The sequence below is a fragment of the Heptranchias perlo genome, chromosome 5 (assembly GCF_035084215.1).
Source record: "Heptranchias perlo isolate sHepPer1 chromosome 5, sHepPer1.hap1, whole genome shotgun sequence".
Taxonomy (NCBI): domain Eukaryota; kingdom Metazoa; phylum Chordata; class Chondrichthyes; order Hexanchiformes; family Hexanchidae; genus Heptranchias; species Heptranchias perlo.
The window spans coordinates 72,524,345-72,552,047 of record NC_090329.1 but is presented as its reverse complement, the minus strand read 5'-3'; the positions used below and the strand labels follow the sequence as shown (position 1 = coordinate 72,552,047).

Genomic DNA, 27,703 nt, shown 5'->3' with positions numbered 1-27,703 from the left:
TCTGTGGTAGAGAATTCCACAGATTTACCACCCTCTGAATGAAAAAATTTCTCCTCATCTCAGTCCTAAATGTCCTACCCTGTATCCTGAGACAGTGATCCCTCGTTCTGGACCCCCCAGCCAAGGGAAACATCCTCCCTGCATCCAGTCTGTCTAGCACTGTCAGAATTTTATACATTTCAATGAGATCCCCTCTCATTCTTTCAAACTCGAGTGAATACAGGCCTAGTCAACCCAATCTCTCCTCATATGACAGTCCTGCCATCCCAGGAATCAGTCTGGTGAACCTTCGCTGCACTCCCTCTATGGCAAGTATATCCTTTCCTAGGTAAGGAGACCAATACTGGACACAATACTCCAGGTGTGGTCTCACCAAGGCCTTGTATAACTGCAGCAAAACATCCTTGCTCCTGTACTCAAATCCTCTTGCAATGAAGACCAACATACCATTTGCTTTCCTAACTGCTTGCTGAACCTGCATGTTTGTTTTCAGTGACTGGTGTGCAAGGACACCCAGGTCCCTTTGTACATCAACATTCCCCAATCTATCACCATTTAAATAATACTCTGCCTTTCTGTTTTTCCTTCCGAAGTGGATAACTTCATATTTATCCATGTTTTACTGCATCTGCCATGTATTTGCCCACTCTCTCAACTTGTCTAAATCACCTTGAAGCCTCTTTGTATCCCCCTCACAACTCACATTCCCACCTAGTTTTGTGTCGTCAGCAAACTTGGAAATATTACATTTGGTTCCCTCATCCAAATCATTGATATATATTGTGAATAGCTGGGGCCCAAGCACTGATCCCTGCGGTACCCCACTAGTTGCTGCCTGCCATCCTTAAAAAGAACCATTTATTCCTACTCTCTGTTTCCTGTCTGTTAACCAATTTTCAATCCATGATAGTATAATACCGCCAATCCCATGTGCTTTAATTTTGCACAGTAACCTCTAATGTGGGACTTTATCAAAGGCCTTCTGAAAATCCAAATAAACCACATCCACTGGTTCTCCCTTATCTATTCTACCAGTTACATCCTCAAAAAACTCCAGTTGGTTTGACAAACATGATTTCCCTTTCATAAATCCATGTTGACTTTGTCTAATCCTGTTGATATTTTCTAAGTGTCCTGTTATCACATCCTTTATAATAGACTCTAGCATTTTCCTTACTATTGATGTTCGGCTCACCAGTCTGTAGTTCCCTGTTTTCTCTCTCCCTCCTTTTTTAAATAGTGGGGTTACATTTGCCACCGTCCAATCTGCAGGATCTGTTCCATAATCTATAGAATTTTGGAAGATGTCAACCAATGCATCCACTATTTCCATGGCTACCTCTTTTAGTACTCTAGGATGCAGATTATCAGGTCCTGGGGATTTATCGGCTTTCAGTCCCATTAATTTCTCCAGCACTATTTTATAACTAATACTAATTTCCTTTAATTCCTCCTTCTCACTAGAACCTTGGTTCCCTAGCATTTCTGGGAAGTTATTTGTGTCCTCTTCCATGAAATCAGAACCAAAGTATTTGTTTAATTGCTCTGCCATTTCCTTATTCCCCATTATAAATTCTATAGTTTCTGACTATAAAGGACCTACATTTATCTTCACTAATCTTTTTCTTTTTACATACTTGTAGAAGCTTTTACAGTCCACTTTTATGTTCCTTGCAAGTTTACCCTCATACTCTATGTTTCCCCTCTTTATCAATCTCTTGGTCCTTTGTTGCTGAATTCTAAACTGCTCCCAATCCTCAGGCTTGCTACTTTTTCTGGCAACTTTACGTGACTCCTCTTTGGATCTAATACTATCCTTAATTTCTTTTGTTAGCCAGTTTTCCTTTAGTACACAAATGAGTCTCCGTTCCTGATATTTTAGCAGCAATTTAAGTTTAACGGCTGTGGGGCGGGTTTCCCAGGGCTTGGGAAAAACTGGCAGCTGAAGGGAGGTGGGAGCAGCTGGATCCAGCAGTTAAGTGCTTTTTTAGAGCACTGCTTGTGGGCAAGGAGAAGCAGGGGTGCTTCCCCGAGGCCCCTCAAGCAAATCTTCTGCCACAATCGGACAACCCCCACCCCTCCAAACCCACCATCTCTCCCGGCCCCCTCTCCCACCCGATTGCTGATCCGACATTCCTCCCGCACCAACCAGCGGTGTTTCCTGGTTGCTGGGTACAGTCCCCAACGATCCCCTGCTGCAGCCTTCTACCACTAGCTTTCCCGCCCAGCTGCAGCAGGCCAGCCTGTCAATCAGGCCAGTTGCCGGGCGGGAAACAGAGGAAAAAAATGATAATGAGGTCCTGCCATTAAATTCGGCATTTCCAGGTTCCCCCTCCAACTCACCCCCAACCATTCTCTCCTGCTCCCTCCCCCTATCCCCATAAATATCAGGGCGATGATTTCTGGTTGCAAGCATATGAAATGGAAATATTGACCCGTAAATTGCTCTGAGCGGCAAACCAGCAGTGCTCGCAGCTCATTAGAGTTAAATTCACCCACTAAGTTACCGCATTCCTTTTGGCGGCATCTTCCTCGAAATGCAATTTCAAGAAACATCAGTGTTCTTTCCCAGGCTGTGTGAGCAGGGAAGGATCTCTATGTCCCCTCAACCAATCAGCTTGAAGCAAGCCATGCTGTGCAAACCAGGAAGTGAAACTCATTGACAAACAGGCAGACTATTAACCAGGAAGTGCCCGATAAGGTTAATATGAGATAGAGAAAGCGAAATAAAGAGACAGTAAGATTAAAAGACTGAGATAAAAGAGACAGAAAGAAAAAGTTAAAAAAATTAAATTTTTTAATTACATTTTTTTAAAATGTTCATAAACTATTAAAATCAGAAGTAATGAGACTCCACATTTTTAAAAGTTAATTTTCAATGCCAGAGAGGTTGTTTGGTCGTCATTAATACTTACCACACTGTTAAAAGTTAGTTTAGACCTAAAAAACTCAGCATACCTTTTTTTGTGACAAGATTAGTTTATTTCCAGCTGGGCAGGAGAGCAAGTTGACGCTGGTCCATTGATTGCAGCCGGCGAGGTCCCTTTAACGTGAAGCTTTCAGATCACAGGTGATTCAGGAAGAGCAAGTTCGGGATTTCCGTGTTTGACTGCGTATGTGCGGTCACCAGAATTTGCTCTTCGGTTTGCCCATTAATGGTGAGCGCTGTTAGGCTTACCATTATTTAAAATGGAATTTCTGGCCCAATGACTTTCAGTTTAAAAATTCAGAGCATTCTTAGATGCCCATATAAGTTCTCTTAAAATTATTGACAATCTATGCTATCTCCTGGCTCTGTCTCATAACCAAATAATTACCATGGCAATGTGCCATGCCATCTTCTAAACAAAGTATGTCGACATCAGAGTTAAGCAAAATGTGGCAATAGGGACGAGTAGCCGAAACACAGGCCATTTAGTAGCCAGGGCCTGAAAGTGTGCAGTTTGTATAAAAGCTGAATAGAAAGTTTTACAATACCCAGACTCCCCATTCCAAACAATTAAAAAGCAAAAACAGTAAACGCTGGAAATCTGAAATAAATCAGATAATATGTGGAGAAAACAGGCAAATTAACATTTCAGCTGTAGACCCTTTATCAGAACTGGGGAAAAAAATTAAATTGTTGTTCACCTGTGATTTTTACACTTGTAACATTAACCTGCCCGTTCTCTTCAAATATGCTGTCTGACTTGCTGAGTGCTTGCAGCATTTTCTGTTTTTATCTGTTTTACCCAGTTTGACGATCTTTCAGTCACTTTTCATTTCCAGTTGTTACAGCCTCTACCCACCAAGCAGAGACAGAGGCTGCAGCTGCTGGGAAAAGTTACTGCGATGATCTGGAGGTCACAAAGTCGATATGTGATGTCTTTGCTGTGTAAACCACCAGAGAGGCACTTACATACTGTGTATGCACTGAGTCCGCAAAAGCAGCATTGAAGGACACTGACTGCATAGATGCATGAAGATGTAAAAATATCAGCATGCATTGCACACATAAAATATCCACGTTCTCCCCCAGAGAGAAGGGCAGCCTGTACAGGGGAAAAGTAACTTTATGGGATATTTAATGGTTTTTTATTGGAATTTTACATTTTTGTTACATTTATCGATCCAGAATTTGCTGAAAAAATAACAGCATGTGAATGACGTGGGTCACTATTAGTGTGCAAATCAGCCAACAACTTGTGGTGAGGAAGAGATATCCTGTCAATTGCGAATCGCCACAAGTTACAGGCTGATTTGTGCCACTCCGCCGTTAGCTTTGCAAAAAGGGCATCTCACCCTTAACCTCCCCGTGATTTTCATTAAGTTGCTGCATTTGCACATTAATTGCCCATTAAACTCACCACAGAAAGTTAGTTCCAGTAATTAAAAGTGTAAGTACAATTTAACAACATGGTGGGGGAAAAATTGGATCAGGGCCATTTTTGGGCGTAGACAGCATGATGTGCTATTTCCCCGCGTCCAATGACCTCTGCGCAGGCAGGACGCAAGTTTCAGCCGGCCCGAGGACTCACCTGCAATCAGCGTTCCATTCCGGGCCTTGCACTTGCAATCAATGCAATTCGCACTTTCCACCATCAGGGGGAACTCAATCTCTTAAAGGGAGAATGTTTCTTAGTAATCTCTTAAAGGTAGCTGGTACCTGTTATTTGCTGAAAATAACAGTCTACTGTCTGCACAGGGTCTGAACGGAGATCAGACATCGCATACGTAAAACACAGATGCAGGTCCCATCCCTAAGTTTACACACTGATGGGTTATGTTAAAATATTGAATAAAGGTTTGCGCACTACTAAATCCCACATCCTCCAATCTGCACGCCAGACCTCACCAATCTGCCGATCTGAGTTTGTACCAGGCCTGCGAGAGTGTGTGAACCAAGGTTCTCTGCTGATGCACTAGAGGCCTTGGTGCAAGAGGTGGACAGAAAGAGGGACATCCTATACTTGCAGAGGTTGGGGGCAAGAGGCCCTCCAGACATATATCCAAAAGGCAGTGGGAGGCAGTGGGGGACGAAGTCAATGCCAGGCGCACAGCATCATGAACATGGATGCAGTGCAGGAAGAAGTTCAATGCTTTGACATGAGTGGTCAAGGTGAGGTCAACTGTCAAGTGGCGTCTTCTACCAACTGCACCACGCACTACACCCCCCATCACCCACATACCAACAAACTCACTCTTTCCATCAGTACTCAACTCTTCCAACCAGATGCTTCCTCTCACCCTTACACATTACCACTGTTTCAAGCCGCCCACCCACAACTCACAGGCCACACACACTGGCAGCTATTCAACGATGACAGGCACATCATCCAGTTACACGTCCTGCTTTTTTGCAGGACAAGGTGGTGCATATTAGGAGGCAGCAAGTGGTAGTGGCATTTAGCCCCTCAAGCCTGTTCCACCATTCAATAAGATCATGTGACCTAACTCCATATACCTGCCGTAGACCCATATTCCCTTAATTCCCTTGGTTCACAGAAATCTATCAATCTCAGATTTAACATTCACAAGTGAGCTAGCATCAACTGCCATCTATAGAAGAGCGTTCCAAACGTCTCCCACCCTTTGCGTGTAGAAGCATTTCCTAACTTCGCTTCTGCACGTCCTGGCTCTAAATGTTAGGCTATGTCCCTGCATCCTAGTATTCAAGTCTAGGAGACCTCCAAAAGCAGTTACAAATGTCTCAGCATCCAGAAGCAATAATCCAGCCACTAACCTGTAAATCCTGCATGGTTCCTTTAAATAGCACTGGTAGAAGGTCCTCCAGGCACTCTAAGACACGTTGAGATGGTCGGGGTTAAGATTGTGCATTGAGTCCCAAAATGGTGTCTATCACTTTAAATCAGCGTTGCACACTGATTGAAGCCATTTTATCCCTACTTTACATGATTCCAGCATTCGTTAACTGCACCTGCGCTAACTCCGATAAAAAGATGGCATCCGGCGCACGTCACGCTGGAAACGTACGTGCACATCCAAGACGCCATCTTGGATGTCAGAGAGGCCTTGTCGTGCCGAAACAGCGGGCGGTACACGGCCCAATTTAGCGCCTGATAATTGTTAATGACTGCCAATCAACCTCTCTTGCCCAAAAAGTGAACAATTAAAAGTGTGAAGTCTCATTCCTTCAGGTTGTGAGTTGTTGTTGGAGATTTTAAAAATATCAAATTTTAAATTTAAAAATGTTTTTTCTTACTTTTCCTTCCTGCCTTTTTTCTCTCTCTCTTTATCCAATCTTTCTTTCCGAATCTTTATTTCTCTTCCTGTACCTGATTTGACATTGAATTCACTCCCTTTAATTCACCCTCCTTCTCAGTCCTTCCTCTGCTTATTTCTCAATCCTTAAGTCTCATTTGTTAAGGAGATACAGTGTTTGTCCCATTGTTCACCAAGGTCCCAGATGTTTCCCTCGCTGCGCCGTTATCAGCTCGCACTTCCAGTAACCTTGAGGGCAAATCATTTTAAAACCTAAATGTATCCGAACAAGTCTAACTACCAGGGCAAAATGTCTCGCTCCAGCAAATTCTGGGCCATTATGTTTTTTTCAGGAGTAGGTAGTGGAGTGAGTGGGAAACCAACATGGACACTGAAAGGAGCTTGAAAATCATTCTTTATCTGTGGTTTGATTGATTACTCTATGGTGGTTGTCAGTTGCTCATTAGCTATGGTATAATGACACAGAAAATAAAGTCAGTGCGAAAATGTTTTTTTTTTCAGTGAGTGAACGATTTGAATCAATCAATATACTATGCACCCTATGGACAAATCAAACATTTTCCCACAGACAGTGAATGGATTCCAGGTGCATGATATACATAAACGATAACATTGTGCTCATGGCTTCACTTAATCTTGAAATTCTATCATTCATAAACCAGTTGACCTGCATTCTCTTCGTCTGTTATGTCTATTAGAAGTACTGATTGTAATTCATTATATATCACTCTGTGTATTATACCAACATACTTACTGATGGCTCATTGTAAGATTTTGAACTGATAGACCTTAATTGAACTTCAAAGCATGATCAGCACAAAAAGGACACAAATGCTTTAATAGGTAAAATGGGTCTAAAATTGCATAAGACATTGCAAAAACTAACAAAAGCAACTATCAGTTACACACTTCATTTATTATGTGACAAATATGTAGCATAGCCTGCATGAGTGTTTTTGAATATTCTGCCAGTCAAGACAAAAAAGCATTACTTGCCTCGAACAGCTGGTCCAGTAGGTTTCTTGGCTGGAAGTTTCTTTGCTGGAGGTTTTAGGAGTTCTGGAGCTGAAGTGGCTGCAGGAGCTGCTGGATGTCCTGCAGTGAAAAGAAGCATTTCATGAAATAGAAATTAAGGAACTGATGAGATTGTGATCACAATTGTTATAAACACATTGGAAAGCTGTTTATATTATTACATCATTCAAAACTCAACCTTAGCATTATACTAGAGAAGCACCATAAACCTCCAGCAACTGCAATGATTACATTATGCTTCACTCTATCTAATTACCATAATGGCTCTTTTTCTATTTTAGTTTGTCCATTGAACAATGTTGTGATGCCGCAAAGCATTCAAACACAGGCAATTGGTGCAAGTACCATATGTGTAACAGATCAAGGTTTTGGTAAACAAGTTAAAATACCAAACATAAGAAATAAGAAATTGCCATCAAAGGATTGAATTATGGGGAAACTAAAGTCTACAGCCTTGACAGTGGGCAAACGAGAGAGGTTTTGTGGAAGATATTAAATGGTATCTTCTTCTTCTCATTAACAGTTATAGGTAAGGAAAATCCGAAGCACTATTTTATAGTAAACCAAGCTAGTAGGAAACTGGGGCTTAGGCTAAAACTGGTGAAAGGTCTATTTAGGACTGATGTTTGGAAAATTTTATAAAGATTGATCAAGCTCTTCATCATGGGGGAACTGTTTAGATGAACTAAAATAGGTCAGCTGACCCCTCTAGCTGCATTTATCCTATGACCTTGTGATCACGTGAAAAACAAATGTGCAAGCTGACATTGCTGCTGATGTACCACTGCAAGTTCACTTCCCATCACATTATCACAGGTGGTCCTAGGAGACAGTGGTTGTGGAGAACTCATTGACATACATTCATCTGAGAGGATCAGATGGCCTAACAAGGAGCCATTTAAGGAAAAAAAACACATGGGAAGCACAAAGGAAGAAAATGGTACTAATTAAAAATACCAACTTAAAATCTCTAACAACAGAATTTAATACTGTCCCTGTTTCCTGTTTCCATGGATTTTAATGTCAGTATCTGTAGCAGTCATTTGAGTGATTCTAGTCAGCCTCATGTAGAAGCACTTATGATATGCTATAGTGGTAACTTTACTGCCAGGAAGCCTCATCAGCCAGGATTGTAATTTTGTTAAATTACCCCTTATGTCTTTTGTTTATACCAAAAAGCAGTAGAGAAATTTGTTAATTTTAAAGAAAAACTGCAAATCACACAATCGAACTATATACTCTCAAGAATAAGGGTTTATTCTCACTAAAGCAGCAGCATTGGTGCAAGGCGATTTCACTTCACACTACTGCTGCAGTTATAGTATGAATGCAGCCTGAATGCAATATCAGGGCCCGATCTGACTCCAGAGTGAAGCAGAGTGAAACTCCCTGGTAGTGGTAGTCACACTTCACCTCACTTCGGGCCTTGGTACCTGATTTACTCGCCGAGGGTGAATTTTCACCGAGGTTCTCCTGCTCCTCGGTTGTAACTTCAGAGGAAGAGCCATGGAAACCCCAGAAAAAAACGACATAAACCACCATGTAAATTCACACCTCCAAGTTTAGCATCAGTGTGAACCAGTGTCATACCAATGCTATACTGGTAGATAGTGAATGTACATAAGAGGTTAATTCAGGACTGAAATTTAATTCAGTAAATTAAGAAGTACAGATTAAAGAAAGAACGAAGCAACTTGCATTTATATAACGACTTCCACGATGTTCCAAAATGCTTTACAGCCAATGAAGTACTTTTTCAAGTGTATTCATTGTTGTAATGTAGGAAACGTGGCAGCAAATTTGCACACAGCAAGGTCCAACAAACAGTAATATGATAATGACAAACATAGGAAATAGGAGCAGCAGAAGGCCATATAGCCCCTCGGGGATTCCCGGGGCAGGTCGGGAGCCCGGCTCCAACCCGCCCACTTCCGGGTTTCCCACAGACACGCTGACATGCACGTGCAGCCCCCGCATGTGGGACTCCCGCCGGCAATTAAAGCCGGCGGGGTGCCACTTAAGCTATTTATTTAGGTATTTCAGATCGTTTACAGACCTGATTAACGGGATATTTTAGGAGGGTTGGGATTTTACATACAACTGGGACTGTTTCCCGTACTGGGGGAAACTCTCCCAGTTCAAATGGACGTGTTGCAGCCATCAGCCTGCAGCAGCTGCAAAGGTCCATTTGACAGGTGGGGGGAGGGGAGACCCTCACTCACTGCAGGAGGCAACTCTGTCACTTTGGACAAAGTTTGGCCTCCACCACCCTCCTCCTAACAATAAAATTCACCAACTTGCTCACTTACCCCGGTGTCCAGACACATGTACCTAACTTGCGGACCCCCTCAGATGTACATCTTCCGGATGGGGGCCGCCGTAGCTGCAGTCATGACCACCTCGGAGGGCGAACAGCATCACCAGCCTCGCCGGCCACGCCGTCCACCTCTGACACGTGGAGCTCCACAACACAGTGCTGTGACACATCCACCTGCACAGCAGGAGGGAGGGCAACGGCAGAGAGAGATGCGTCGCAGAGGGCACTACCCTCGCCACAGGGTCCACAGACCGAGGCTCAGCTTCCTGGACCTCTCTGAGCAGCAGTGCACATGGAGGCTCAGAGTCACTCGACATGTAGTCGTGGACATCTGCAGCCTCCTTCATGCTGAGCTGCTCCCGGCTGGCCCGAGCACAAACTTCTTATCTGTCGCTGTCAAAGTCACCACTGCCCTCAACAACTTCTCCTCCGCATCCTTCCAGGGTGCCACCGGGGACATCGCCGACGTCTCTCAGTCGTCTGCACAAAAGAGCCCTGCAAATACACCTACACCCACTCTGCAGTGACACAATGGGTGGCATCAGGTGTGGGTCTTCATTGTGATCCTCAGGAAAGGGCATTATTGCACAAACCAGACAAGACTCGCAAAGGCGTGGCAGTAGTGGTGCCAATATAACATGTAATGTGAGTTGGTCAGAAATTAAATATAAGTAAAAACCATGACAAACCCTCAAACACCCTCGTGCATCCCCTTCATGCTCACGACACGTTTGTCTTACGCTTCCTACTGCACATATGTGATGCATGCCCTGTGGCTGCAGCACAGGTAGTGGCAGGTTGAGTGAGGCTGACTGTGAAAGAGATGCATGAGAGGGTGAGTATGGGATAGAGCCATGAGATTGTATGAGGATTGGGTTGAGTGGTAGTGGCGGGATGAGTACTGGTGAGGTGAGTAAGTGCAGGTAAGATGAGGATAAGGTTTCAGTGGGTGTGAGGGGTGATGTGACTGAGTAGTTTTGGCAGTGCTGAAGGAGATGTGGGGTGGGGGCGGTGATGTGGCAGACGGAGTGTAGGGGAATGAGTAGGTGTACTCACTTTGGCAGACCTACTTAGGACATTGCAGCGCCTCCTGCACTGTATGCAGGTGCGCGATATGTTGGTGGTGCAGGTGACCTCCTCTGCCACCTCGAGCCAGGCCTTCTTGGTGGCAGAGTCAGGCCGCTTCCTCTCGCCTGCCGGGGAGAAGATCTCTGTCCTCCCCCTCCTCCTCACCCCATCCAATGATACCTGGAGTGAGGCATCATAAAACCTGGGAGCAGCCTTCGCCATGGTCTGCTCCATGCTGTAATTTTTCCTATTTCTTGCAACATCAGTCAGTGGAGGACTTCCCCTTTAAATAGAGCTCCTCCAGCTGACAGACCTTACTGCGCATGCGCAGTCCACCCACCGCGCAGCTCAGCAGCGAGGAACTCGGAACAAGAGGTAAGTGGATCCAATTAGCCTGCGATTGCGTTCGGGGCAGACTGATTTCACTGGGCACGTTACCCACGTGCCAAATCGTCCCCCCCTCACCCCCGCCGCGAACCCGCCACCCTGGTAATATCGGGCCATTGGAGTCCAAAAATCTAGCGATCTCAATCTTGAATATACTCAACAACTGAGCATCCAAGCCCTCGGGTTGAGAATTCCAAATATTCATGACACTCTGAGTGAAGAAATTCTTCCTCATCTCAGTCCTAAATGTCTGACCCCTTATTCTGAGACTATGTCCCCTAGTTCTAGACTCTCCAGCCAGAGGAACCATCCTCTCAACATCTACCCTGTCAAGCCCTCTTAGAATCTTATATATTTCAATGAGATGACCTCTCATTCTTCTAAACTCCAGAGAGTATAGGCTCATTCTACTCAATCTTTCCTCCTGGGACAATCCTCTCATCCCAGGAATCAGTCTACCCTTTGTTGCACCACCTCTAAGGCAAGTATATCTTTCCTTAGGTAAGGAGACCAAAATTTCACACAGTACACTCGGTGTGTGACAAGATAATCTGCTTTTATATGAAGGTTACTATAAAGGACAAAGGAAAATGCTTCTAGAGACATAAGAAAACAGGAAAATGGATAGCTAGTTAAAAGAATAAAAGAAAACTATGGATTCACAAAATAAGGATTAAGGAGGATCATATTTGTAACGGTCAGAATTATTTAGAGAATAGAGAAGACAAAGTAATCAATCTCCCGGCAGAGTATGGAAATTTTGAATGATTTTTTTCTCATCAATGTTCACACAATTATCTCAGGTGTAGTAAGCAAATTCCCAGGAAAGCAGTTATAAGCAAGGAAATGGTTGTCAAAAGGCTAAAGGCTAAAATAAGCAAAGCACAATCTTCTGATAGCATTCATATAAGAATAGTAAAAGAAGTAAAGAAAATAGAAGTAAAAACAGAATCGACCTGAAATGTTAACTCTGTTTCTTTCTGCACAGATGCTGCCTGACTTGCAGAGTATTTCCAGCATTTTCTGTTTTTACTTCAGATTTCCAGCAACCGCAGTAGTTCGCTTTTCTCAAAGATATGCAAAAATTTTGAATAATTAATTTGGAAATATGGAATACATTGGAGGACTTCAAAATAAGATACATCACATGAATTTTCAAATTAAGAATTGAGTAAAAAATTCTGGACAGTAGTGATAAAGTCACAATCAGTTATAAAATGAATTTTAAAAACCATTGAAATGGAACAATTTCAAAGTGTTCTTATTAACAGGATTAGTGGTATGGAAGTACACTGGGGTTTAAATTGGTTAACCCCCGAAACCGGGCGTGGGTTGGGTACCACTATCCGCCATTAACCACACCCGGTGCTTCTGTTGCAGGCAGGACAAGGCATTCGTTCTGGTTCAACACTCACCTCAGCCAAGTGTTAAAAAACCAGCATTGACATGAGGATTGAATGACATTCAAACTTTCCACCAGCAGGGGGTGCCCGAATCTCTTAAAGGCAGGCTGTCTCTCTGACAAATCTCTTAAAGGTAGTCGGTACCTGTAATTTGCTAAAAATAATAGTCTGCTGTCTGCACGGAGTCTGAATGGAGATCAGACATCACACATGTAAAACACAGATGCTGGTCCTGTCCCTATGTTTAAAACTGGTGAATAATGTTAAAACATTAAATAAAGGTTGCGCACCACTAAATCCCACATCCTCCAATCTGCATACCATACCTCACCAACCTGCCGGTCCGAGTTAGTACCAGGCCTGTGAGAATGCGTACACCAAGATTCTCTCCTGATACACTAGAGGCCTTGGTGCAAGAGGTGGATAGAAGGTGGGCCATCCTTTTTCCGTTGGGTTGGGGGGGGGGGGGGGCAAGAGGTCCTCCAGGTATATGCTCAAAAGGCAGTGGGAGGCAGTCAATACCAGGCACATAGCACCACAAACGTGGATGCAGTGCAGGAAGAAGTTCATGCTTTGACACGACTGGTCAAGGTGAGTGAGGTCAACTGTCAAGTGGCGTCTCCTACCAACTGCACCACTAGCCGCATCCACTGCTCCACACATTACACCCCCCATCACCCACATACCAACAACCCTTTCTATCAGTACTCAACTCTTCCAATCAGATGCTTCCTCTCAACCTTACACATTATCACTGTTGCAAGCCGCCCACCCACAACTCACAAGCCACACACACTGGCAGTTATGCAACCATGACAGGCACATCACCCAGACACACATTCCGCTTTCTTGCAGGAGAAGGTGGCGCATAAGAGGAGGCAGCAAGTGGCAGTGGCATTTAGCCCGTCGAGCCTATTCCGCCATTCAATGAGATCATGGTTGGTGTATGACCTAACTCCATATACCCTCCTTAGTCCCATTTCCATTAATACCCTTGGTTCACAGAAATATATCAATCTCAGATTTAAAATTCACAAGTGAGCTAGCATCAATTGCCATATGCAGAAGAGCGTTCCAAACTTCTACCACTCTTTGCGTGTAGAAGCATTTCCTAACTTCACTCCTGCATGTCCTGGCTCTAAATGTTAGGCTATGATCCCTCATCCTGGTATTCAAGCACAGGAGACTTCCAAAAACAGTTACCAATACATCAGCAGCCAGAAACAATAATCCAGCAACTAACCTGTAAATCTTGCATAGTCCCTTTAAATAACGCTGGTGGGGGGTCCTCCAAGCACTCTAAGACATACTTAGATGGTCACGGTTAAGACAGTGTATTGAGTGGAGCATTAAGCGCCAAAATGGTGTGTATCACTTTAAATCAGCGTTGCACACTGGTCAAACGCATTTTCTCCCTACTTTACATGATGCCGGCATTCATTATTTGCGCATACGCTAAAGCCTTTACCAAGATGGCGATCAGCGCACGTGCAAATCCAAGACGCCATCTTGGATGTTCAGGAGGCTGTGTTGCACTGAACAACGGGTGCAACACGGCCCAATTTAGCGCCCAATATTTTTGATAATATCACAAAATAAATGCAGAGCAGCAGTCTGGCAGGTAATACTTCTTTGGACCTAGGTTCTTTTTAACAAGTAACATAAATAGTTTGGTAAACATAGCAGCTCATGAAATTCAAGAACAAATTGTAAGTTTCAAAAATGAGTTGGTCAATAGAAAGAAGTAAATGGTTTTAGATGTCATTTCATTCATTAGGGAAACCGTAAACAATGGAATTACTTGGGAATCAGTGCTTGTACCTTTAATTTTTTGATCTCATCACTAGCCCATATTAAAGGAGTATCAGCAGAATTTCCAAGTTCATTTTTGGCAATATGATCTCCAACTCCATTCAATTTTGATTAGTACCACATAATCCAAATATTAAATAATGAGCTGCACTTAAATAGCACTTTATCACATCTGTCGAAAACAGCCCAGAGCTCTTCACAGGCAATTAGTTCCTTTGAAATGCTGACTGTTGTTATGTTATTTAGCATATACAGCAATCATTTTGCACACAGCAAAATCCTGCAGCAATGAAATAAATGACGAGTTAATCTGTCTTGATAGTGTTAGTTGAGTGAAGAAAGTTGGCTAGTACACCAGGAGAACTCCCCGGTTCTTCTTTGAATAGGTCCATGGGATCTTCAACATCCATCTGAACAGGCAGACGGGGCTTCACATTACTGTCTCATCTGAAGGACAGAATCTGTTACGTTTTTGAGTTTTATGCTAAATATTCGATAAGGAGTCAGCGTTACCAACCACTCCCATAGGCCGACCTTGTATTTCCTATGATCCTATGCCCAATTTCTAGGAAAACATAGTAAGACCCAGGAATTGAACAAAGAACCCTTTTACTTAATGCCAGCTGATTGAAATGTACTACATGCCAACATGTGATTCTCCTCATCTTCAGTAGACAGATTGAATATGTACACTATCAGACCAAGACTATAAACTAACTGACAACTTATTTCACATAGAACAGGTAAATGAACAGTATTTATTGCAAAACAGTGTATTTACAGTCAACTTCTCTATCCTACACGACATATCAAAACAATAAAGATGCTTTCCTCAGGCCATCTTTCAACATAACTAAATCCTTGAAATGGTTGTTCGCTTCTTACATAATGAAACACTACTAATGGAGTTAAACTAGCCTCGGCCCTCTACTGGCTGTAAACTGGATGGCCTCAGGCAACGTCCCCACCCCTTACTCCCCCTCCCCCTCCACAATCAGAGGTTTCTGCCTGCAGAGCTGTCCATCAAAAGCCTGCAGTCAACCCTGCCCCTTCCTGCACCTGCTCAATTCAATTGGCACATAGCTGATTTGTACCTCAACCCCATTTACTCACCTTTGCTCCATATCCCTTGATACTCTTTCCCAACAAAAATCTATCGATTTCAGTTTTGAAAGCCTCAATTGACTCAGCCTTTCAGGGGAAAGAGTTCTAGATTTCTACTAACCTCGATCTGAAGAAGTGCTTCCTGACTTCACTCCTGAATGGCCTGGCTCTAATTTTAAAATTATGACTTCTTGTTCTGCATTCCCCACCAGAGGAAATAGTTACTCTGTATCTACCCTATTGAATCCCTTTATCATTTTAGACACCTCGATTAGATCACCTTCTAAACTCAATGGAATACAAGTCAAGTTTATGTAAGCTGTCCTCATAATTTGCCACTTTTATAGTCCTGGTATCATTCTGGGATACCAGAACTAAAAGAGTTAAATTATAGGTGGATTTCAGACATTCCAGAATGTCGGGAACCCTCTGTGGTTCAGATGTTTTAAGATTTAAAGCTTATCCATTTAAACAATTAACATATGAAACTATCTATTATCTGAAAGAAACTGGCTATAGAAGTATAATTTTGCATCTGTATATATATTAACTTTTGGCTTGGCTCACCAAACTATGCAATCCTGTACTTTGCAGAAAAAATCAACTGTAATAAAATTCATCATGTGGCCAACAATAAAGAAACTAATCGATAAACGAACACAGACAAAATTACTTCATGCTTGTCACAACTAATAACTGTACCACTCACTTAGTACTGCACCGAAGTGTCAATCTAGATTATGCAGTCAAATCTAAAATGTGCTATCAACTTAGTCAAACTGACACTTATATGGTTACATAAAATGATTCAACCTTGAAGAAGGTGAAAAATATATTATTCAATGATAGTGTGCCACTTCTTAAAACTATCTCTACATTGTGAGATTAAACACAAAGAAAATGTTAGGCTATATATCCAGATCCATGGAATAGAAATTTAGGGAGGCAAAACTTTCTGCAAGACATTGTAGATTATAAAACATGTATCCAGTATTTGATAGGGAAACATAGAGAAACCATGCATAGACAAGAAGAAGGTTGACTCATACTGTGATGATGGGTTTAAGGAACTCAGTAATCCTATTCGTGTAGAAAAAGGCACCTGAGTCAAGTTGCCTTTTTGACAACAATCTGATCCAAGCCGTTAAAACGAGAAAGGAACGTTCAAAATATACGCTGGTAAGTTCTTTGTATTAAAGAGGAAAGTTAAATAAGATGGTATGAATTGAAAACTAGACAATGGCTGACCATAAACTAAGAAACTATAAAGAGGTAATTTTACGAGCCTGTGTTCGTGACAGTGAGTACATGTCAGAAATTTGGGGGCACATTACCCTAATGGTAAGAAAAGTGTGGTAGTGTACGGCTAAGTTTTCGATATGTGCTCTGTTGCGTGAGGCTCCCTGCCAAGAGCTCACACATGGGGTTGCCAACACTGGTTGGAGGCATTCCTGGAGGTTTGAACTCATGATATTCTTACCACATGATATCTGATCATGTGATGCCTGATCACGTGACATCTGATCACGTAACTTCTACAAATATTATTATTGCCTTATAAAGGTTGGGTCCTCTGTAGTTGAGTATTTTTGCTTGTGATATCGGGCCAGCAGTTGTTGTGCGACAAGTTCCAAGAACCAGGAGGGAAACTGTGGGCAGGGAAGAGGAGGAACCGAGGGCAGCAAAGAGGGGAAAGCAAGGACGGCGAAGAGGGGAAACTGTGGGCAGGGAAGAGGAGGAACCGAGGGCAGCAAAGAGGGGAAAGCAAGGACGGCGAAGAGGGGAAACTGTGGGCAGGGAAGAGGGGAAACCGAGGGTAGTGAAGAGGGGAAAGCAAGGGCGGCGAAGAGGGGAAACCGGGGGCGGGGAAGAGGGGAAACCGGGGGCGGGGAAGAGGGGAAACTGGGGGCGGGGAAGAGGGGAAACTGGGGGCGGGGAAGAGGGGAAACCGGGGGCGGGGAAGAGGGGAAACTGGGGGCGGGGAAGAGGGGAAACCGGGGGCGGGGAAGAGGGGAAACTGGGGGCGGGGAAGAGGGGAAACCGGGGATAGCGAAGAGGGGAAAGCAAGGGCGGCGAAGAGGGGAAACCGGGGGCGGGGAAGAGGGGAAACCGGGGGCGGCGAAGAGGGGAAACCGGGGGCGGGGAAGAGGGGAAACCGGGGGTAGCGAAGAGGGGAAACCGGGGGCGGGGAAGAGGGGAAACCGGGGGCGGGGAAGAGGGGAAACCGGGGGCGGCGAAGAGGGGAAACCGGGGGCGGGGAAGAGGGGAAACCGGGGGCGGGGAAGAGGGGAAACCGGGGGCGGGGAAGAGGGGGAACCGAGGGTAGCAAAGAGGGGAAACCAGGGGCGGCGAAGGGGAGAAACCGGGGGGCAGGGAAGAGGGGAAACCGGGGGGCGGGGAAGAGGGGAAACCAGGGGTAGCGAAGTGGGGAAACTAGGGGAGGGGAAGAAGGGAATCCGAAGATGGGGGAGTGATTCGCAGAGGGGAGACTGGAGGTGGGAAGAACTTTGATTCCACCAGAAAGTAATGGTAACTCACTGAAATTGCACTGAAAACTAACAGAAATAGTGGTAATATTCAGATTCTCCTCATAACCAACAGTAATACAAAAACTCACTGATAGTCCATATGTAACTGGTAGCAAAAGATGTAATGCCCCAATAGCCTACCTGTAACTAGTAGTAATCCTATAACCCGCTGATATTCACCCTGAAACCATAGCCATCCCCCTGCACTGTATGAGGTGCGGTCAGGCTCCAAAGTCAATGCCACTTTTAACAGGCCCAACTCTCTCCCTATCTCCTTGGACTCTGGTTCCAAGTGAGGGTGACAACTCTGAACTGGGAACCTCAGTCAAAGCTAATCTGTACTTGGACTAGAGACCCCCCCCCAATTTCAGAGCCCCCCTCCCCCGATTTCAGAGTCCCCCGATTCCAGCCCCCAACCCCGATTTCAGAACGAACCCCCCACCCCCGTGATTCCCGACGCCAGGCTAACAGTTAATAATTATTTACTGTACCTCACATAAATATCTGTTGTTCATGTGGGTGCACTGCAGCAGGAAATTTAAATCACTGATCTCTCAGACGGCTGGAGGCAGTGCTCGGGATAGGAAACCCCGATTCCAGGAAAATCCTGGTCATTCCAGGACGGTTGGGAATCCTACTCACATGTAAATTTTCGATTGAAAATCTGTACATAGTTTTTAATCCCCGTAGAAAATATAAAATTGTAATGACAGAAGGCCTCATGTTTTACAGGACAGCTAAGCTGGAAATGTGTGACCTGAATTAGCAGGCAGTACCATCCTGTACAGATGGCCCTAGAAAATAAGTACTTCAAAATTGAAAATGATTATTTCTCAAGTCTCTAACATTGAATCAGATCTGAATATAGATAAACATTTTTACGAACAGAAATCACTGTTGCCGCACTTATATTTTCGTCAGTGTGACCAGAATTTTCAGTAGCCTCATAAAAATACAAGTTTATCTTAGTCTCTGCATCGATCACGCAGAACATGAAGTGGACTCCTGGAAATGTTCTTAATGATACTGCAGTTTATTTTTCTTTCTATTATTCTCCTTGTCATGATTTCTCCTTCATTTCCCATCCTTACTCCTTGCGATTTGAGAGCTGAAAATCTGCAGGCCCAACATCCTACTCTATAGTATAGGGAGATGTGCCTGGCTGTGACCTCTAGTGTCAGAGTATGCAGGATCAGGGGGAGGTCGCCTCATTTAAATAATGCTGGTGGACATCTGAGGCGCTAGGGGTTCATCTTCGGCACCTGCCTGACTGGTAAGACCAGAATTCCAGTGGAGTGCCTGATCTGGGGAGGGAACTGGTTGCTGCCATCCACTTCAAAAAGATATTTTAACAATGTCCATTTGCCCCTTTTGTAAGCGCTGAAGAAAGCTCCAAAAACTAGACCCCAGAAGAGCCCCACATACATTGACCTTCTGGCTAGTATTCCTGGTTTCACTCAGCATACTGGCCCTCCACTATCCGTAAAGCCTGGGACAAAGAAACCCCAGCTTGTGAATCTCCTACCCTGACTGTGTCCCCTCTTACGCCGCTATCCCTGTCTAGGGTGGGCAAGAGCAATGACCCAAACCAGACCTCATGGTAACTGGTGGGGAAGGTTATCAGCCGGGGAATCCAGGTCCAGATTAATTACTGCCCCTTTCGCCACATTCTCATAGGATTTATGACGGGAGAGCAACAGAATGGCCATAGATCTTTGCACTCTTGAACTTTTTTGCTTTTTACTATTCCCTTTATTTTTTGTTTTGTTTCTTCCTTTCCATTTCCCACTGTCGTCTTTCTTTCTCTCTATGAATCTTTCTATTGTGATTTTTCTGTTTATTCCACTTTTTTTCTGTTTATTCCACTTTTTTTTCCTTATTTTTCTCTAACTTTTCCCATCCAGAGAAAGTACTGGTCAGTCTTTTTCTCAGTTTTCCACCCATTTCTTCCTTCTTCTGAGAGGAGCCGAGCCGAGCGGAGGGAGCGTCCGATAAAAGGCGGGATTTCAGAGCGCTGAGAACAGCTGAGAGGAGCCGAGCCGAGCGGAGGGAGCGTCCGATAAAAGGCGGGATTTCAGAGCGCTGAGAACAGCTGAGAGGAGCCGAGCCGAGCGGAGGGAGCGTCCGATAAAAGGCGGGATTTCAGAGCGCTGAGAGGAGCTGAGAGGAGCCGAGCCGAGCGGAGGCAGCGTCCGATAAAAGGCGGGATTTCAGAGCGCTGAGAACAGCTGAGAGGAGCCGAGCCGAGCGGAGGCAGCGTCCGATAAAAGGCGGGATTTCAGAGCGCTGAGAACAGCTGAGAGGAGCCGAGCCGAGCGGAGGGAGCGTCCGATAAAAGGCGGGATTTCAGAGCGCTGAGAACAGCTGAGACGAGCCGAGCGGAGGGAGCATCCGATAAAAGGCGGGATTTCAGAGCGCTGAGAACAGCTGAGAGGAGCCGAGCCGAGCGGAGGGAGCGTCCGATAAAAGGCGGGATTTCAGAGCGCTGAGAACAGCTGACAGGAGCCGAGCCGAGCGGAGGGAGCGTCCGATAAAAGGCGGGATTTCAGAGCGCTGAGAGGAGCCGAGCCGAGCGGAGGGAGCGTCCGATAAAAGGCGGGATTTCAGAGCGCTGAGAACAGCTGAGAGGAGCCGAGCGGAGCTGCGACCGAGTTCGAAGTGACGTCAGGAATCAGATCGGGACGCGACACAGGGGAGGCACCTGATTGGTGAGTAGGTTCATGTGAGTATTTCTCCTTATCTGCAGTAACTGAAGTAAAAGGAAAGGGAAGGTCTGCAGGTCTTATAGGAAGTAGCGTTTATTTTTTAGTGAATCAAGGTCCCTAGTGTAGTTAACATTCTCTAAATTGAGAACAATTTAAAGGAGTAAACTCCTTAAAGGGAGTGGTAAGTAGTTTTTCTTTCCTTTTTTTTTCTCTTGACATTGTAGTTGTTCTTAAGCTAATTTAAGGGTTAAGTCATGGCAGGAGATCCCAGCGCCGTGTCATGTTCCTCTTGTGGGATGTGGGAATTCAGGGCTCCTTCCTGTATCCCTGATTCCTTCACCTGCGGGAAGTGTGTCCAGCTGCAGCTATTGTTTGACCGCTTGACGGCTCTGGAGCTGCGGATGGACTCACTTTGGAGCATCCGCGATGCTGAGAAAGTCGTGGATAGCACGTTCAGTGAGTTGGTCACACCGCAGATAAAAATTACTGAGGGAGATAGTGAATGGGTGACCAACAGACAGAGGAAGAGTAGGAAGGCAGTGCAGGGGTCCCCTGCGGTCATCTCCCTCCAAAACAGGTATACCGTTTTGGATACTGTTGGCGGAGATGGCTCACCAGGGGAAGGTGGCAGTGGCCAGGTTCATGGCACCGTGGCTGGCTCTGCTGCACAGGAGGGCAGGAAAAAGAGTGGCAGAGCTATAGTGATAGGGGACTCGATTGTAAGGGGAATAGACAGGCGTTTCTGCGGACGCAACCGAGACTCCAGGATGGTATGTTGCCTCCCTGGTGCAAGGGTCAAGGATGTCTCGGAGCGGCTGCAGGACATTCTGGAGGGGGAGGGTGAACAGCCAGTTGTCGTGGTGCATATAGGCACCAACGATATAGGTAAAAAACAGGATGAGGTCCTACAAGCTGAATTTAGGGAGTTAGGAGTTAAACTAAAGAGTAGGACCTCAAAGGTAGTAATCTCAGGATTGCTACCAGTGCCACGGGCTAGTCAGAGTAGGAATGACAGGATAGCTAAGATGAATACGTGGCTTGAGAGATGGTGCAAGAGGGAGGGATTCAAATTCCTGGGCCATTGGAACCGGTTCTGGGGGAGGTGGGACCAGTACAAATTGGACGGTCTGCATCTGGGCAGGACTGGAACCAATGTCCTAGGGGGAGTGTTTGCTAGTGCTGTTGGGGAGGGTTTAAACTAATGTGGCAGGGGGATGGGAACCGATGCAGGAAGTCAGTGGGAAATAAAGTGGTGACAGAAACAAAAGGCAGTAAGGGAGAGTGTACAGAACATGACCGGACAGATGGTCTGAGAAAGCAGGGCAAAGACCAAGGGAAGACTAGATTAAACTGCATTTATTTCAATGCAAGAAGTCTGATGGGCAAGGCAGATGAACTCAGGGCATGGATGGGTACATGGGACTGGGATGTTATAGCTATTACTGAAACATGGCTAAGGGAGGGGCAGGACTGGCAGCTCAATGTTCCAGGGTACAGATGCTATAGGAAAGATAGAGCAGGAGGTAAGAGAGGAGGGGGAGTTGCGTTCTTGATTAGGGAGAACATCACGGCAGTAGTGAGAGGGGATATATCCGAGGGTTCGCCCACTGAGTCCATATGGGTAGAACTGAAAAATAAGAAGGGAGAGATCACTTTGATAGGATTGTACTACAGACCCCCAAATAGTCAACGGGAAATTGAGGAGCAAATATGTAAGGAGATTACAGACAGCTGCAAGAAAAATAGGGTGGTAATAGTAGGGGACTTTAACTTTCCCAACATTGACTGGGACAGCCATAGCATTAGGGGCTTGGATGGAGAGAAATTTGTTGAGTGTATTCAGGAGGAATTTCTCATTCAGTATGTGGATGGCCCGACTAGAGAGGGGGCAAAACTTGACCTCCTCTTGGGAAATAAGGAAGGGCAGGTGACAGAAGTGTTAGTGAGGGATCACTTTGGGACCAGTGATCATAATTCCATTAGTTTTAAGATAGCTATGGAGAAGGATAGGTCTGGCCCAAAAGTTAAAATTCTAAATTGGGGAAAGGCCAATTTTGATGGTATTAGACAGGAACTTTCAGAAGTTGATTGGGAGAGTCTGTTGGCAGGCAAAGGGACGTCTGGTAAGTGGGAGGCTTTCAAAAGTGTGTTAACCAGGGTTCAGGGTAAGCACATTCCTTATAAAGTGAAGGGCAAGGCTGGTAGAAGTAGGGAACCTTGGATGACTCGGGAGATTGAGGCACTAGTCAAAAATAAGAAGGAGGCATATGACATGCATAGGCAGCTGGGATCAAGTGGATCCCTTGAAGAGTATAGAGATTGCCGGAGTAGAGTTAAGAGAGAAATCAGGAGGGCAAAAAGGGGATATGAGATTGCTTTGGCAGATCAGGCAAAGGTGAATCCAAAGAGCTTCTACAAATACATAAAGGGCAAAAGGGTAACTAGGGAGAGAGTAGGGCCTCTTAAGGATCAACAAGGTCATCTATGTGCGGAACCACAAGAGATGGGTGAGATCCTGAATGAATATTTCACATCGGTATTTACGGTTGAGAAAGGCATGGATGTTAGGGAACTTGGGGAAATAAATAGTGATGTCTTGAGGAGTGTACATATTACAGAGAGGGAGGTGCTGGAAGTCTTAACGCGCATCAAGGTAGATAAATCTCCGGGACCTGATGAAATGTATCCCAGGACGTTATGGGAGGTTAGGGAGGAAATTGCGGGTCCCCTAGCAGAGATATTTGAATCATCCACCGCTACAGGTGAGGTGCCTGAAGATTGGAGGGTAGCAAATGTTGTGCCTTTGTTTAAGAAGGGCGGCAGGGAAAAGCCTGGGAACTACAGACCAGTGAGCCTGACATCTGTAGTGGGTAAGTTGTTAGAGGGTATTCTGAGGGACAGAATCTACAGGCATTTGGAGAGGCAGGGACTAATTAGGAACAGTCAGCATGGTTTTGTGAGAGGAAAATCATGTCTCACGAATTTGATTGAGTTTTTTGAAGGGGTAACCAAGAAGATAGATGAGGGCTGTGCAGTAGACGTGGTCTACATGGACTTCAGCAAAGCATTTGACAAGGTACCGCATGGTAGGTTGTTACATAAGGTTAAATCTCATGGGATCCAAGGTGAGGTAGCCAATTGGATACAAAATTGGCTTGACGACAGAAGACAGAGGGTGGTTGTCGAGGGTTGTTTTTCAAACTGGATGCCTGTGTCCAGCGGTGTGCCTCAGGGATCGGTGCTGGGTCCGCTGTTATTTGTTATTTATATTAATGATTTGGATGAGAATTTAGGAGGCATGGTTAGTAAGTTTGCAGATGACACCAAGATTGGTGGCATTGTGGACAGTGAAGAAGGTTATCTAGGATTGCAACGGGATCTTGATAAATTGGGCCAGTGGGCCGATGAATGGCAGATGGAGTTTAATTTAGATAAATGTGAGGTGATGCATTTTGGTAGATCGAATCGGGCCAGGACCTACTCCGTTAATGGTAGGGCGTTGGGGAGAGTTATAGAACAAAGAGATCTAGGAGTACAGATTCATAGCTCCTTGAAAGTGGAGTCACAGGTGGATAGGGTGGTGAAGAAGGCATTCAGCATGCTTGGTTTCATTGGTCAGAACATTGAATGCAGGAGTTGGGATGTCTTGTTGAAGTTGTACAGGGCATTGGTGAGGCCACACTTGGAGTACTGTGTACAGTTCTGGTCACCCTATTATAGAAAGGATATTATTAAACTAGAAAGAGTGCAGAAAAGATTTACTAGGATGCTACCGGGACTTGATGGTTTGACTTACAGGGAGAGGTTAGACAGACTGGGACTTTATTCCCTGGAGAGTAGGAGGTTAAGGGGTGATCTTATAGAAGTCTATAAAATAATGAGGGGCATAGATAAGGTCGATAGTCAAAATCTTTTCCCAAAGGTAGGGGAGTCTATAACGAGGGGGCACAGATTTAAGGTGAGAGGGGAGAGATACAAAAGGATCCAGAGGGGCAATTTTTTCACTCAAAGGGTGGTGAGTGTCTGGAACGAGCTGCCAGAGGCAGTAGTAGAGGCGGGTACAATTTTGTCTTTTAAAAAGCATTTGGACAGTTACATGGGGAAGATGGGTATCGAGGGATATGGGCCAAGTGCAGGCAATTGGGACTAGCTTAGTGGTATAAACTGGGCGACATGGACATGTTGGGCCGAAGGGCCTGTTTCCATGTTGTAACTTCTATGATTCTATGATTCTATGATTCTTGTGAGGACGTTGACTCACAATGGGGGTTCAAGTTCCCCGGGTACTACCAACCTTTGTTTATTTCAACAAAGTGTGAATCTGAACAGTGAGCTTCAGTGGGATCTGTCCTCACAGAATCTCCACAGACATGCACATTGGAGCAAAGGTCATCGGATACTGATCAGGAGCTGGATCCCTAGTTGATTTTCCAGAGAAAAGTGGTCAATACCCATAACACAAGGGGCACGATTTTAACTTTGAAGTCCAGGTGGGTTGGGAGCCTGGGCTGGGATGGGGTGGGGGGCAAACAAAATCGGGCATTTCTGGAGCGGGAAGAAATCCTTGCTCCAACCCGTCGAAAAACGCCCACGACCCAGACCCATCTGGGTGCGCGAGCCATTCCCGAACCCAGAGGGCGGGCCGATATTTAAACCAACAACTAAAGTAAAGTACTTGAAATCTGCATTAATGTAATTAATCATGCTGGCAAGTGATTTCAACGCTGCTTCAACGTGTTTCCCGTGCTGTGTGAAACATGTCATGGGAAACTCGGCGGGTTGCAGCCGGCAGCCATTTTGACATTTAAATCCCTGTTTGACAGATGGGGATATAAGATGAGTTATTGCCGCAGGGCACTCAGTTCTCTCAGACAAAGTTTTGGCTGAGAGATCTTTGTGTTTAGACTGAAAATTCTTGGTTCACACTCAGAATTGTTCTGTTTACACATATTTACCTACTTTGTGGACCCCCTCAAACTGACACCATCAGGATGTGGGTGGGGGGAACAGTGCGATGGTTGCATTCACCAGTACATCCGAGAAGGAGGAACATCACCATCCTTGCCAGGCACGGCGTGCACTTCTGCCACTTGCAGCTCCACAACACAGAGGTGCGCCACAGGCACCTGCACAAGAGCAGAAAGAGCAACAACAGAGGGACCGACGTCGCAGGAGGCAGTACCCTCGTCAGAGGGTCTACAAACCAAGGCTCAGATTCCTGGACCTCTCTGAGGAGCAGTGCCTTTGGAGGCTGAGGGTGAGTCGCCAGGTGGTCGCAGACATCTGCAGCCTCCTTCATGCCGAGCTGCTCCCGGCTGGGTCTGGTGGCATCGCATTGCCCATCGCAGTTTAATGTGACCACTGCCCTCAACTTCTTCACCTCCAGATCCTTCCAGGGCACTATCGGTGACAACACCGGGGTCTCTCAGTCATCTGCCCACAAATGCATAAGACTGGTCACCCTTGGCTTGTTTCGCAGGGCGTCCCACTATGTCAAATTCCCCATGGACGACCTCAGCCAGATGGAGAGGGTGCTGGGTTTCCACTCTCTGGCTGGCTTCCCACGGGTACAGGGTGCAATCGATTGCACACACATAGCAATCCGAGCACCTCCGATGTGACAGTGCACCCTCTGAGGCCGGGAGCTCCTCTGAGGAATTGCCCTCTCCTGTCACTGCGGTCGTTTGAAAGGCCTGTAAGAGAACAGAAGGCAATATTAAGCATCATCACAGATGTGTCATGTTGCAATGAGCATACTGAGGTGTTCAACATGCCAATCATTGTTAAGATCAATTCATGTTGTGTGTGATGAATGTTAAAGACGTTTGTGGGCTGCCAGTCTCGACGTCCCCAATGGACAGGCACTCGAGTGGGGCTGATCTGCAGGGCCTCCTCCTCCACCTCTGTGAGGACCACTATTTGTTTTGACCCCCCCCCCCCTCCAGTCCTCGCCCTCTCGCATGCATTTTGCGCTCTATTCTCCTACAAGGGGAGAAAATACATGTGTGTGAGTGAGTGATGGTGAAGTGGTCAGCCGATGAATGCATTGGTTTGGGTGAGGCTGACCATGAAAGAGATGCATCAGAGGGTGAGTATCAGATAGAAACATCACATTGGGTCAGGATTGGGGTGAGTGGTAGTGATGGGGTCACAAGTGGGGAGGTGAGGAAGTGCTCAGGAAGTAAAGGTAAGTTGAGGATGAGCCTTAAATGGGTGTGAGGAGTGATGTAATGGAGTAGTCTTGGCAGTGCAGAATGAGTTGGCGGGGGATGGGTGATGTGCAACACGGAATGCAGGAGAATCAGGAAGTGTACTCACTTTGGCTGACCTAGTTAGGTCATTGAAACGCTTCCTGCACTGGACCCAAGTGTGGCACATTTTGCTCCTGCTGGTGACCTCCTCTGCCACCTCAAGCAAGGCCTTCTTGGTGGCAGAGGCAGGGGGCTTCCTCCCGTCGGCCGGGTAAAATATTTCCCTCCTCCTCTTCACCCCGGCCAGCAGCACCTCAAGTGAGGCATCGCTGAATCTTGGAGCTGGTTTGCCCCTCTGCTGCTCCATTCTGCGTGCTTGCTCCTTGCTCCAGCAAAAGCCATTGGTGCAATGGCCCTTTAAATACAGACAATCTAAAGGACAGCAGGTTTTGCGCGTGCGCAGTCCGCCTGCGGTGCAACTTTTGGACAGCAAACCCGGAAACAACGTTAGGAGGCACCAATTAAGTCGCGACCGCATGGGGAACAGTAAAATTTTATTATTTGGGTTTGCCGCGCGCCAATTGACTCCCCACCACCCCCCACTCCCGCTGCCATCCAGCCGCCTTATTAAAATCGTGCCCCAGATCTCCGCCCCATTTGCATATCATGTGCATTTCCAGTGGGCATGGGGCCATGCGCAGGAAACTCCCAGCTGATGCAGTGAAACAGACAGGAGCTTCGTACGAATAATATACTGAACTGAAGTTACACCTACTGGGTCTTTTTCAGCCCATTACGCCAGTGCAACATCTCTTTGTAAAGTTACCCATATAAATTGGGCACTGACAATTGTTACATAAAAAGTTTGCTAAACGAGCAGACAGCAATTTAAAGCTGCAAGTTAAATCATGTTTCTTTTCCTGTGGGTGAG

At 45.6% G+C, this 27,703-nt stretch overlaps 1 protein-coding gene across 50 annotated transcripts in view; it reads right to left on the bottom strand.

Annotated features, from left to right (window-relative positions):
* The window catches only part of trdn (triadin), a 471,335-nt gene that overhangs the window by 320,004 nt on the left and 123,628 nt on the right, over positions 1-27,703 (bottom strand). For all 50 annotated transcript variants that reach the window (XM_067984607.1, XM_067984633.1, XM_067984632.1 and 47 more), the window contains one exon: positions 7,219-7,317. In XM_067984607.1, the coding sequence (XP_067840708.1) occupies positions 7,219-7,317 (99 nt within the window). The remainder of the gene's footprint in view (positions 1-7,218; positions 7,318-27,703) is intronic.